The sequence below is a fragment of the Gouania willdenowi genome, chromosome 13 (assembly GCF_900634775.1).
Source record: "Gouania willdenowi chromosome 13, fGouWil2.1, whole genome shotgun sequence".
Classification (NCBI taxonomy): domain Eukaryota; kingdom Metazoa; phylum Chordata; class Actinopteri; order Blenniiformes; family Gobiesocidae; genus Gouania; species Gouania willdenowi.
In genome coordinates this window covers 16,432,189-16,446,399 of record NC_041056.1, presented here as the reverse complement: position 1 = coordinate 16,446,399, position 14,211 = coordinate 16,432,189, and the positions used below count along the sequence as shown (strand labels likewise).

The 14,211-nt window shown below is 37.4% G+C and overlaps 1 protein-coding gene across 1 annotated transcript; it reads left to right on the top strand.

Moving 5' to 3' along the window:
- The first annotated feature begins 301 nt into the window (after positions 1 to 301).
- LOC114474701 (sodium/potassium-transporting ATPase subunit gamma-like) lies at positions 302 to 3,683 on the top strand. Its single transcript, XM_028465158.1, has 6 exons — positions 302 to 420; positions 1,197 to 1,247; positions 2,931 to 2,966; positions 3,093 to 3,167; positions 3,345 to 3,376; positions 3,538 to 3,683. The coding sequence occupies exons 1-6, from the start codon at positions 357 to 359 to the stop codon at positions 3,562 to 3,564; spliced, it is 285 nt and encodes a 94-aa protein (XP_028320959.1). The 5' UTR covers positions 302 to 356; the 3' UTR covers positions 3,565 to 3,683.
- Positions 3,684 to 14,211: the final 10,528 nt, after the last annotated feature.

Sequence of the window (14,211 nt, the reverse complement as noted above, 5' to 3'; positions counted from 1 at the left end):
GTGTACGTCCATTGGAGAAGAGCTTAACTTTGAAATGTACATAAGCAAAATCTTTAATAGCACTCTAAATACAATTTATATCTGTAACCATTTCCAGTCCATGGTAACATATTGTGTTGTTAATTGAGAAAAATAAAACTATACTGGAGGATCCCCCTCTCACCAGTGGCATGGGGAATGCAGCTCTGCTTTTGTTCCAAAGGTTTCACCTTTTTATTGGCTCTAAAGGACAAACCTGATGGTAAATATGTAACTGTGTGGCCCGAATAAGATGTGGCGGTGGGTGTGGAGTAACGGTTGATGTGTGCCGTCCTGGTAGAATGGGAGGGATGTAAGGGAGGATCTTTGCACTGCTCATGAATTCAGGACCACCTGCACTCACGCCTGGAGAGAGCGAACACAAAGGCTTCAGCAGCCCAGGTGAGACAATACATTGGTTTATTTGATTATTCAATGTAATCGAATAGATCAGCTTAAAGGGGTGGTTCTATTTTCTGCTTAAAGGTCCAAAGGGTTTGTTTTTTCTTACAGTTGTGCAACAAAAATGTTCACATTTCGGTCCAAACTTTTTCTGCTGCCAGAATTCAACTGAGACTTTGTAGGTTTATTAACGTTAGATGAATAATTTGGAATGGCTTTATTAAGAAAAGAAAAGAAAAATATTGTGACGTCGTACAACTTTAGTAGGCGTTAATTCTTCGTTATTGAGCAAGCATTGTCTACACTTCCTTTTACTTGCTCCATTTATGGCCTGTTTCAGTCCAGGCAGGGGTCAAGTGAATAAATATTAGATCTGTAACACATTAACTATCCTATGTATCCTTCTCTTTACTGGAGAGTGAAAAGGTATAAAGAATTGTGTCAAAAATATAGATGAGTTTGGTAAAGAATCGATGAGATTCTCAAAGTTTTCCTGTTAAGTTAATATTAAGCCATATTTGTTGGAAGAGTAAAGTTTTCCAACCTTTCAGCTGTTTCTTATATAAAGTGGGTAAACAGAACACTACTGGTCTGGCTATTGAAAAAAAAAAAAGGGCAAACTGATGAAACTTGCATAGTTTTCAAGTATTTGACCTGATGGTGAATGCTGTTATTGTTGTGAAGGTCAGGTCTAAATTATTCAAAGCAGAAGGTGTTGATGGATGTGTTGCTGGCAGCTGCTGCTTTTGTTCACTGTTTGTGTTTTGTCCCGTCAGTCTTGTCAAGTGAAGCACAGAAAAAAAAAGGCAACATGTCCTCCCTTAAAGGTAAGTTAAACACCAGTTGCTCATTACCCACAAACAACAGGGTTTAAAAAAAAAAAGACACTTAAACTGGACGTCAACAGGATGACTTCACAGACAAGGTCACATTCTTTTTTTAAATAGTGTGGTCTGTGAATGAAAGGCTTGCACTTTTCTCAATACAAGTACTAACGTTACTGTAAATGCGTTGCTTTTATGGGTACTTTCTAAATCAGTAGCTCAGCTTGTACTTAAGTACGTTTTAAAAGAAATTAAGTCATTTGTTACATTCCTACACCCAACCATTACTAAGTAAATTATTACTTTTTTTGTTTTAAAATGATCAACAGACATTATGAAACTACAAAAAACAGAAATGACCAGACAACAATCTAATGCGTCACATCATAGCCAACTAATCAGATTACCACATATCACAGTATACTGTACTGATTTCAGATCAGCGGTTTATGAAGGCACGTTGAACGTAATACATATGTTCTTAGTTGTGCCATTTCTGATCAACGCCACTTTCTTCGGTTCAGGTTGTGGTTTCTACCTATTATGTTGTTACCCACATGGCACATTATAGCATTGCACTGTTGTTTTAGAGTTCATAAATGTATCTATACCTAGAGCCTGATAATTTTTTAATTTTTTTTTTTATTTTTATTTTTTAAAATGGATTCATTGGTGTTATTTCATTTTAGAAATAATTGTACATTTTGACAAAACTTTTATTTTATACAGATGCTTTTGTGGAAAATAAATTAAGTTCCAATTGTGCAAGATTTTTTTCAGCTTTTGAAGTTTATACATGAGATGTTTACTGTATGCAAGGGAACGGTGGCAAGATTTATTACCAAAAATAAACATAAGGGGTGAAAGTAAGTTAAGTAACTAGTAACTTTTACTTTGAGTACCATGTAATTGAGCTACTTTTTACTTGTACTTGAGTATATTATATATGACTGACTTGTACAAATTTGAATGAAGTAACAGTACTTCTACTTATGTAGGATATATCAGCACTATTTGCAGCTCTGCCCATAGAGCAGTGGTTCCCAAACGGTATGCCGCAGCACACTGGTATGCAGTGAGGCAAGTCCGGGTGTGCCGTGAGATTTTGTGGCAACCATACATATTGCAATATACAACTACACAAAAATTATCATTTTTTAATTTACTTTTTTGTATGCACTCATTTCATAATAGAGAGGCAAACTCTATACATTAAAAAAATAATATATATATATATATATTTCGTTAATAAATATTTTGTGAGTAACAGTAATATTAATGTTTTTAGTTATATATTATGCCCTTTTTAAATTGTGTTTTTTATTGTGTACAGCGCTTTGGTCAATTTTGGTTGTTGTAGAATGCTTTAGAAATAAAACTTGATTTGATTTTGATTTTGTCACATTTTATTTGGCATTAGTAAATAATTATGCACATTTACAGATATTGTACATGATGTTATAAAGGCTATTTTGCACAATAGGTGTGCCTTCAGGTTTTGACTTGTCCTTTGGTGTGCCTTGGACACAAAAGGTTTGGGAACCACTGCCACAGAGAATGGCAAGTAGGTAGAGAATTGAAAAAAGAGTGAAGTTCAAAAGGTCATTACCAAACCCCCTCCAAAAAATCTCTAAATCTCTTACATGGTGAAACAAAAATGATGATGATAGTTCTGTGCCTCCTCAGGTGCAGATATTGACCCTGATGCAGACTTTGTATATGGTAAGTAACCTTTTTTACCCAGGAAATTGCTCAGGAAAATAATAGACTGAAAAAACTGGAGTACCAATAGACAATATGACACTCATTTGTGTAAGTTGGTTAAGATGTGCTGATGTGTATTTCTAGACTACCATACACTACGTGTTGGGGGTCTCGCCTTTGCTGGGATCATTGTGTTCCTTTCCATCATTCTTTTGGCTGGTAGGTAAACAGCTCCATCCTGTTCAATGTCAATGTGCATTGTATTTGTGCACGTTTGCATGTGTCAGAGAGAGACGACTGTCAGTAGAAACATACGGTTACAGTGGGATGTGTGTTCTGTGTTTAAGTGTGTGTTTGCATAGAAAAACATGCTCTAAGTTTTGTTTTTATCTTTAGGAAACAAGATCAGAAACTGTGGCAAGTCAAAGGTAAGAAGGCCCTGAAATGATAATATGCAAAACATTGACATCTAGTGGTCATGATAAAACATTACAAGTATAACAATGGCAAAGGTCAAATATTCACACTCTAGATTCTAGCTGATTTCCTACAAACGATGAAAACAATTGATTTTTTTTTCTCTCTTTAGCCAAGACAGGTGGCAAATGATGTCTAAAGTGTGCAGAACCAACCACGAACCCTTTGGGGTTCAGGGACCTTCAACCCTGCTCTTCACTTGTGTTGAGTTTGGAGATGTATTAAGCCTTTTGTATTATTAAAACGTGTGTAACCGTGTTCTGTTTATGTGTTTAATATCAGCACTATTATTAGTTTAAAGGTTTTAATCACACAGAAACGTCAGAAAACATCTTAGTGAACCTTAATGATGGACGAGGACAATTTCACCTTTAAATAATATGTTCAGTTTTAAAGAGAAACTCAAATGGATTCATTGGTAGCACTTTATAATACAGCCCGTGTGCTACTGGACTTTCTTCACAAAAAATAAAAATAGATACAATAAAATAAAAACAAATCATCATTGTGTCATTAGGGATCATTTAAAATACAGGATCATTTCCCTCTGATAGATTAAAGCAGTGACTCACAACCTTTTTTACTGACTTACTACACTAAAAATCTCTCTAATAAATCAAGGAAGTTCTGCGTGTGTGTGTGTTGAATTTCTCTCCGACGTGGTGTCTTTTCAACCTGAAAGTTTTTTAACAGCTTCCACATGGCCCCATGGTGTGCATCCATTATTTCGGACTTATTTGGTGTTGCAAAACGTTTATTTTACTTTTATTTAGCCCGGAAGACACATTCATGTTTACCCAGAAATGAAGCCTATTCAGCTTTTGACCTCAGTGTGAGGGGGCGTTATCGCACCAGTCTGTTCATATACAACCTCTAATAATCAGTAGAAAAAGACCCTCCTCCAGCCGACAAAAGAAGGCCAATATTAAAAACGTTGTTGTACCGCTAAAAGTTCTTTAAGTGTGTTGCAAAATGTTTGTTTTCATTTTGTTTTGAGATTACGGCTCCCAATTTCGATCGCGTTGTGGTACTTCCGGGTTCGTTTTTTTCTCTCTCAGGTCTCACGCATTGGGTGTGAGAAACATACATTTCAACAACCTGTGATGGAATATGTGCATGTGCGCGGCTGATGCGCTTGTGTGTGTGTGAGAGAGAGAGAACTCACGGAGGAGATGGAGAGAGTCCCACTAGGCAACCAGGAGGACAGGTAGCGAGTCACACACACACACGCACACACATCTCAAAACACGCCCTCACCACACATAAGGTATTTATAATAAACATATACTAAATGAGTAAAATACAACAAAAAAAATTGATACAAAACGACAACAGCAATGCACGAAAACACACAAAATGACTCCAAAAAACATAAATTACAGAAAAATACACCAAACAACAACAAAACTATGGAAATGAGTTAAAATACACAAAGCTAATTATTTATACAAAAAATGACAACAGAAATGCACAAAACTACAGCAAAACAATTTACAAAAATACACAAAATGAGTCCAGAATCACACTATGATGGCAGTGTGATGGCAACAGATAACAATAATTATACAAAAAGACAACAGAAAGATACCAAATACACACAAAGACTCCAAAAAACATACATTATAGAAAAATACACCAAATGAAAAAATATATTTATGTATAAAAATGAGTATAAAAAACAACAACAAACACATTTATAATACGCATGTCCCATAGAATTAAACCAGGGAAATTGCACACGTTATTTTATTTTAAATAAAACAAATAAAGACAAATATTTCTTTGGGGAAGTACTGTGTCTAAGGGAAACCCTCCTAACCAATGGGACGAAGCCACTCAAAGAGGACACGCCCCTTCCAGGTAAGAAGAAGAAAAATGACCCTCGTCTTCATTTTTTGGTTGTTTCTAGCTTAACTATCGTTAAATATACATGTCCACCGTCGACCTCGTAAGTTACACCCCCTTATGAAACACAATCAATCCTAATTGTGTCTTGTGTTCATACAGAAACTTTTGTTTAAATCGCTCTTTGGAAAGTACAGGCAGCACACACATTTCAAAATAAGACTCTTCTAGTCCTAATGCGCTCTTCTGTGTTTGTACTTTGGATTTATATTGTTCATTTACGAACAGATAACTTTATTTCCACTTATTTCGGGTCAATTTGAGTTTTAAGCTTGCTTTAGAAGACATTTAAGTCGATGTTATCCATATGTAATGTCAGTTGGTCACCAGTTCACTCCAGCATTAACACCAGCAGACGTCACACAGACTGCGCCAAGTCAAACAATACGTAGCATTAACATCCGCTGGGATTTTCAAAATAAAATATAAATAATAATATTTGCGTCCCAAACTTTACAGGAATTTAATAACTTATTTACACCGTTACACATATAATCAGACAGTACCACACGGTGGTGTTACCAGGCCATGTTCACCACACTGAGCTAAGTCACATATTGTCCGACTGTTTAAAAAATAGTGGTTGGTAAATATTAGTCTTTGAAACCAGATAAAAAAAAATAAAACTGTCTCCATAAACTAAACTGTGTTTGATTTTTGCAAACACACAGTTTGGAAACAAACTCAATTCCAATGACAGTTGAACTTGTCAAAGTTTCAGTCAAAATAAATACACCCTTATGTTACTTTGAAACTCACCACTTCTTGAAACAAAGCATTTATAGGCAGACTAAAAACTAAGGTTGTAAAAAAAAAAATAATGGCGATATATTGTGATATTTCACGATCGATCCAAAAAAATCCAAGTCCAAATCAATTTTTTTTAAATCATATTTTTCAATGAAAAAAAAAAAAAAAACATGTATTTGCGTTAACATATGCATAGCACGCAAATGCCCAGTCATTAGGTGTCAGAGAACCACATCAGACCTTGTTAAACTACTTCACTCATCAATGCATCTTAACTTGGAAGCATTCTGGCCCCTTTTATAGATGTATGTGGTTACTTATTGTAAAAAATTATAATTTAAGAACTTAACAAAATCAAAATCTGTTGTCGAAGCAAAAGTTAAACTTTTTTTTTTTTTTTTTTGACAGTTTGATAAACATACCCCTTATTTTTTTTATATTGGTTCTTGAATTACAGTTAGTTATCATTTACTTGTTCTCGCACGTCAAAAAGAAATGAAATAAATTGCATTTCATACCATTTTGTACTTGTAAAAGGTGAAATTTGTAATTATTGATATCACGATATATGGCAATGTATATCGTATTGTTTAGTATCAGGATATATTGTATCGTGACATGCAAATCATGTATCGTATCGTATCTTCAGATTCAACGCAACGCCACACCCCTACTAAAAACGATGAAGTGCATTAATCATACTGCCACAAAACTGCTCCCTATGAATTATTTTTGAATAAATAAGTTGCTACAGAGAGAGACATGAGCTATCATCCAGCTGAGTCCCAAGGACCCCTGCTCTCTCTTTCTCTCCATTCTCTGTCCATTCAGCCTTTGGAATTATGTGGGGGAAAAATGAAGGACCTGACAGTAAAAGGTAAAAACAGCCTGCTATCAAGTGAAGTAGGCACTTTTACTGGTTAGATCCCTCAGGGCCCAGGTCAGCGACTTTCCATAAGGGCTTCAGTTAGAGTAAGCATGAGAAGTCGTTTATCACACGGTTCACTGGACCTGATAACATCAACGGCTTCAGGAGAAGGTCTCAAGGCAAATGCACGTACATCATACAGGCCCAGGTGTGAAAGGGCAGATCAGATATTGTTCCCATGCCTTTGAGGATGACTGCTGTTAACTGCTGAGAGAAAAGCTGCAGGGCAACCAAAAAAACTAAAAACCAAAACAAACAGATGGATGCAGACATGGTGTTAAAAAAGTAAACCAGAAACAACCTGGTAGATAGTTTCACAACCAGCAACTGCTTTTTACATTTGGTTAAGTATGGTTGCTTGTGGTATGTTTTGTACATTATTACGGTATATTATGAAATTCACAATTTCATTTAATTCACACTAATACTTCATGTTGAAGTACAGCAAACTGGCAATACTGTAATGATTTAATGCTTTCACTAAAATATGTATTTAACTAAACAAAAACTATCTGACTCCTGGCACATATTCAATAAAAACACAAAATATAATATGTGTATAAAACACAGTATTCATGTATAAGGACCAGTGTTGGGTAAGTTACTCTAAACGTGTAATATATTCATGTTACTAGTTACTGGGATAAAAATTTTATATATTTGTATTACAATATTACTGGTTAACTGAGTTACACTACTTTGAGTTACTTTTGGTTCAGAACACTAATTATATCACACTGATTGTGTCCGAATAACATCGACCTAAGTTTAGTTTCAAATACTTCTGCTGTTTCAGGAGCAGAAAGCTCTTTTTTGTTCCCCATAAGTTATATTTACTTATAACGGTCATCTTTTCTTCCTCTAATAGTTGCAAACAGTGAGAAAACAAAGCAAATATGAACATAAATTAAATATGCATGTAACTTGAGTTACTTTAATTGTAACTAGTAATATATTACAACTTTTCACTTTTGTAACGAGTTACACTCCTGAGCTACTTCAAAAAGGAATGTTACTGTAATATGTTACAAAAATAAGTAGTTATTCCCAACACTGATGAGGACCCTCAGTTATAATCTACTCTCCCTTTTCCTCACCTGTGCTTTTCCTATAAAGTATCAGTTAAGATAATGTAACAGAGCAGAACAGCAAATATGTAGTGTAAACACAAAGTTTCTATTGTTCACTTTTTTCTACGTGTTTGGTAAATTGCTGCAGTTTGATGCACATGTACAGATATCAATATTTTAAAAGTCATTGTTGAAGAGTCCAGTATTTTCAATCACTTTAACTTTACAATAACAAAAATGATAATGAATTATACATTCATTTTTTATTACCTATGTAATACTAATAAAGTTGATCATACCCTACATCAGCGATGGCTGGTGATTGCCACAATTACAGTATATATATTGAAAAAAGTTCACTTTAAACTTGTGACCTCCTCCACGGAAGTAATATTTGCCCCAGCATTCATTTCTTTGTTTGTCTGATAGCAGGGTTACCCTTTTTAACTAAACATAGAATTTACGCTGTGAAGATTCAATTACATTTTGGAGGAAATCTGGATCAATACACAATGTCTGGATTAGTTTCAAAAATCTATCCCTCATTATTGGCAGAAATTCACATCTCGGTTTGTGATGGACCAATCTTTATGAAATCTGACTCAGTCATGTCGCGTTGGTTCTTCAGTTACCCTACCGAGTTTCATCTGGATCGTATCCAGATTGCACATTTCATCCATCATGTATGGACACTCCCATTTTTCGAGAAAATTGGGTTCCAATACATTTGGACTTGCTGTATCGTTATTAAGCCTTTCATTTGTGAATGATTATGGTAACATGATCAAGATAACTGAAAATATTTGGAAAAAGAGGATATTTGGTGTTTGGCGGAGGTTTGCGCTCTCTGGGTGCTCTTGTCAACAAATTCCACAAACACAACAAGCACGTCCACTGTTGTCAGAGACCAAATATCTGCCTGGAGTTAATTTCACTGGTTGAAATATCCTTTATTTGATTGCAAATCAAAAGTAAAAATTCTAGCTCAGTTATAAGAATGAGACAGAACCTTTCAGTTTGAGAACTTTGGTTCAAATTTATCCAGGGCATGTAGATCCCAAAGGTTTTGATGCTGTTTTAATGTTGTTTTTTTCATGTTGATGCAGGAGTTTGTCTTGGTTCCCTGGTTTCCACGTATCAATAACATGTCGGTTAGTTTGTTAAATCTCTAAAAAGCCTCAGGGAGTGAGTTGTGTGTTTGCCCTGAGTCAGCTACAGGAGCCCATGACCCTTATCGGGAAATGCAGGCATAGAAGTTGGATTGTATGATTGATTACTGAATGTTGCACAGATGCAAATTATGACACACATTAGGAAGTTGGAAGTTTAATTTTTAAAATTGGCATCAACAAGACCATTTTTTTAACGTGTGTATTAAACTTGTGTGTTGAGTACCTTGTTTGGGTAGAAAAATACTCAATATCTCCTGCCAAATTTTGCAAACTTGAACATTTTGAATTCAATGCCAACACCCAAGTTTAGGGCTTTTCATGATAAAATCTTAATTTGTGGCCACTGGGTGTCACTAGATATCTCTGATCAATATCTCAGCACTTTTGCATCAGTGTGAGGTCTGGAATATTATACTAATTTTGTAATGTTAATTCTGAACTGTGTAAAACAGAATATCACTAATATACGCACACATTTTAAACCAGAATGTGTGTTTGTGTGTCATCCACTGTAGCGGCTCCAGGTTGGTCGAGCGGCAGCCATCTTGGAAGTAGCGATGTAGCCTTGGCACCATATGTTCTGTCTGCATGGGAAACGCATTGATCGTCACATCCAATTTATATCCCTTCTTCAATCGTTTAGCTTTTTCTCATCGCCTCTGCAGCCACTCTATCCCCAGCCATGCAAACAGCCTCATTTACAAATCTGAGAAAATCAACGGTGGGACACAAAAAAAAGAGTGAAAGAGACACAAGATGAAGCTCTAGTCAAATAAGGTGTCCCCCTACTGCACAGGAACACCTCCTCCTGCCCCTCACCCATCCTCTCGTTATCCTCCCGAGCTTATTTGAATAAATTAACACCCCTTGATGTCATGTGTGCATGCGTCTGTACTACCATGCAGAAAACACAGTTGTGTAGAAGCACTGAGACCCGTTCAAATGCAGACTTAGAAGCACCATCGCTGTAACGCAGCCAGAACTGGTGCTGTGCTTTGGCATCGTGTGTAGACACATGATCACATTTTACACACATTGTCTGGTGAGCTGATACAAAAAGGCAAACACACTCCATTGGTCGGCTTGCTGTTAAGTCACTGCAGCATAATGGTGTGTGCTTCATATTAGCTTTATTTGGTGGCATGTTCATACAATGCAGCACGTGAAGCTAGAAAGGCTCCTCCACTGTCAGTCAAATCCAGCCTTTAAAGATACTTTTACAGTGCACACAATAAAATGTGTCTATTTGTATTTTAAATACATTTTGTAGTTTCAAAGTTGGTAAGCTAATCATTTTAATGCATAATTAGATGATTGGTGTCTTTCATCTTCCTCTAACCCTCATCCCGCAGTTTTTTCCTCATTGTCAGTTTGATCTCTGTGACCTTGCACCAAGCTTAGCAGTGATGCCATGTGCCCTCTTATTTGACTGATATCAACCTTGCTGAGGTTCCTGAAGGTTAGAGGCTGTGCAGGAATACGGGATACATTAACGCTAATATGATTGTAGCATGTAGTCAAGGCCTGAGGGGAGCTCTGATTGCCAAACCATTGACATTAACATCCACATTAACTCCTGCCTCATCACTCTCTGTCGGCCCTTAACCTCAGTCTCAGACTGCTTTTCTCTTTTTGCATTTATTTTTTTTTTTATCAGTCAACAAACTCACCTCTCTGCCTTCACCTTCTCTCTTCTTTTCTATCTCTGGCCAACAGTAAGAGTGAAGTGATGAGGAGAATGATGGGAATGAGTCACGAGCTGCATTGGGTTTTTAGCGGTGTGGTGGCAGAGCTGTCCTGAGTCCTGTCCTCCATGACAGCCACTGAAGTTGTCTGGAAGCTGCTTGCTTTTACAGTGGCCTGGCTGGCCCAGTGCAGGCTGTCAGCCTCTATGATGATCACTGGCTGACAGACAGTATAACCTGCTTGGTGCTGTCAGGCCAGCTCACATCAGCTCCATAACCAGCTTGCCACACTACCTTTTGAAGTCCTGATACTTCACGTGTTACTGTGCATGGCAGTTGGAAGGAGCATCACTTTACATATGCCTAAGAACTCATTTGAATGCGGTCAGAGGAAGAGTTCAGAATGCATCTACAGTCTGTATCTAAAAACAGATCAGAAGTAGATACATTTTATAATGCTAAGATAATTGGGACTTCTTTCTTTATAAGAACATGAACTTTAATGACATGCTGAAGAGTTAGAGTCAAAGCTACTACCCCGATAATTTTTTTATCAGAAAACATCATAGCGTATGCCTCATAGATCAATAAATCGAACATCTGTCGGATGTGTGTGTGTGTTGGTTCAAAGATGTGCAACGTCGGATTTGTTTGGACGCCCCACCCCCACACTCCACCTCCTGAGTCGACGAACTCAGTGATGATGTCATCAGTCCTACCTTCACAGTTATGATGTCATCAGTCCTACCTTCACAGTTATGATGTCATCAGTCCTACCTCTACACTGATGTTGTCCCACCTTCAAACATAACCTCATTTGGCCATCCATGAAAATGCTACTGATCCTCCCACTTTTTTATAGCAATACATACTTCCTACGGGCACTGCACTAATCATCAAAAAGAAAGGAAAAATGTGAAAATTGACACTCGAAAGTTTGTTTTTTTCTTCGCCCTAAACACCCTGTTCATTGAAATTTGCGCACATTGCATTGTGGGTTGTGGAGTCCTGTAGAGGGATCCATAAAAGTGATTTTACTTCCCTCTAATATCGAGAAAATTTTCAAGAAAAATAGTGTGAAGTGAATCACTTCCTTTGTCTGGCAAAGAAAACAAGAAATCACAAATGTGCAAATGTCAACAACGGAGTGTTTACGATGGAGAACAAAACTAACTTTCAAGCTGAAATTTTGACCTTTGCCCTTTCTTTTTTGAGTAAATGATGTCCAATTCATTGATCAATGAGGAATACACTATGATTGTATCTCATAAAAACATATCAGGGGTAGCAGCTTTGCATTTTTATTTTACATGTTTTTGGATGTAAAAGCTTTAAGTCTTTAAGGAAAGCATTGGCAGAGTTTAGCAGAATGTAGAAAGAAAGTTCTGACCAATCTTCAAAACCAGGGAAGGCACTTGATTTTGGATAGCCATGCATAGCTCGTCATGTGTCACAAGGCTGAGTTCAGGAGTCTTTGCAGACCAGACAAGCCATTTCTTCTTCAAGTTTGCATGTACTCTCTGTCTGTCAAGCGTGTGGTCTACCTTCTGCCTTAAGTAAATTAGAATCACCCAGGGCAGAATAAAGAGCTATAAAATGGATGGTATATTGGATAAGTGCCAAGCCTTTGTGGCAATAATCACTGTTTGTTTGACTGTAAGTATTGATTCACCCTGGTCAGAGAAGTGGTTATACTGTATAAAATACATAAAAGTGTTTATTTGTTGGTTAGCTGTTTCATTTGAACTTTCAACCTTGGTAATCAACATTTTCTCCATCAATACTTTGTGTGCCTGCTGTGAGTGTATTCAGAGTTTATTTACATGGCAAGCCTGACATTTAAGAGGTAGTTTAAATGGTAGTAAACTACGTGTTGACATTGTGATAAAGAGAATTTGCTGATATGGTTTTTTTTTCAAGTTGATTTAACTTTCTATCCCCTTGTCAGGGAATTAGGAAACCAGTCAATATCTGGTGTGACCACCAATGAAACACATCTCCTTGGTATAGAGTTGATCAGGCTGTAGATTGTGGCCTGTTGATCCATTCCTCTTCAACAGCAGTGCATAGTTGTTGCATACTAGCAGAACTTGAAACACATTGTCTTAAATTAAATCCAATGCATTCCAAACGTGGTCATTGGGTGACTTTTTCAGTGAATTGGCCATGAAGGACTGGGATGTTTCCAGGCTTCAGGAATTGTGTCCAGATCTTCGGAAACTTAGAAGTATACTTCACTGGAAAAAGTCATTGACCGCATTTCCCAGATTCGATCGTTCTTAAGGACTTAAGAAGGCTCTTAAGAAGAGTTCAGCTAAGAAGGAGCGCTGCGATATGGGTGTTTCCCAGATGTATTCTTAACTGCCTTATTAGGAGAACCTTAAGATCAAGCTAAAGAAGCTTCTTAAGAAGTTCTTAGTGGTAGCTGTCCACCGCGGTGGTGCTGACACTGAATCAATCGATGCCAGGCAAATCGATCACCCACCTCTTTATCAGCGCATAGGTCTCACAAACAGCACCCCGTGGTCCACCCACACAGGTGTAATTAGACTATGCATGTATCGTGTGTGCGAGTGTGTGTGTCTGGGAAAAGCACAGAATTGGTGTCACAGCTGCCACACTCTATGATACCGATGCCTTGCTGAGGCCGGTGCCGTCTCCTACCAGCAGCCGAGCTGCACCTCCGGGCTGAGGACAAAATTGCAGCTGGTTGCTCTCTGGATGTGTGGAGACGCCAGAGTGATCGGCCGTTGGATCTCCGCACGGGGCAGCCGACACTTTGCCTGGACAGCCCGGTCTGACAACACGTCCAAGTGGGGAGAAGTGCTGACGCACGTATGCATTTATGTAAACCGTCTGGCTTCGTGTAGGGCTACGCTGTTGGTTCGCAGCGAGAATGTGCTGCACTGCAGCCATGGTTTCTCACATACGCGGACTTTGGCAATGCCTTTATATAGAGTAGCAGGTGGAGCCTCTCTGGATGAGGTTCAGCTGAGTTCAGTTACATCTGTTTCCTTGATATCTGTGAAATGCCACAGGGTTGTTGATTTTTTTTTTTTTTATGTGTAGGACTATAAACTCTTATGTAGATGTGTGTGGAAAACTTAAATGTGTAATTCAATAAAAAAGTTTTTTTTTTCTTCTCTACTATTAGCCTATGTTTCTTGTGCCAGTGGTCCTATGAGCGCATTTGATTGATTGATTGATTATACTTTATTATCTTTATTATTTCAACATTGAGCATTGTTTTATTATTTCAAAATGTGCAGGATATAA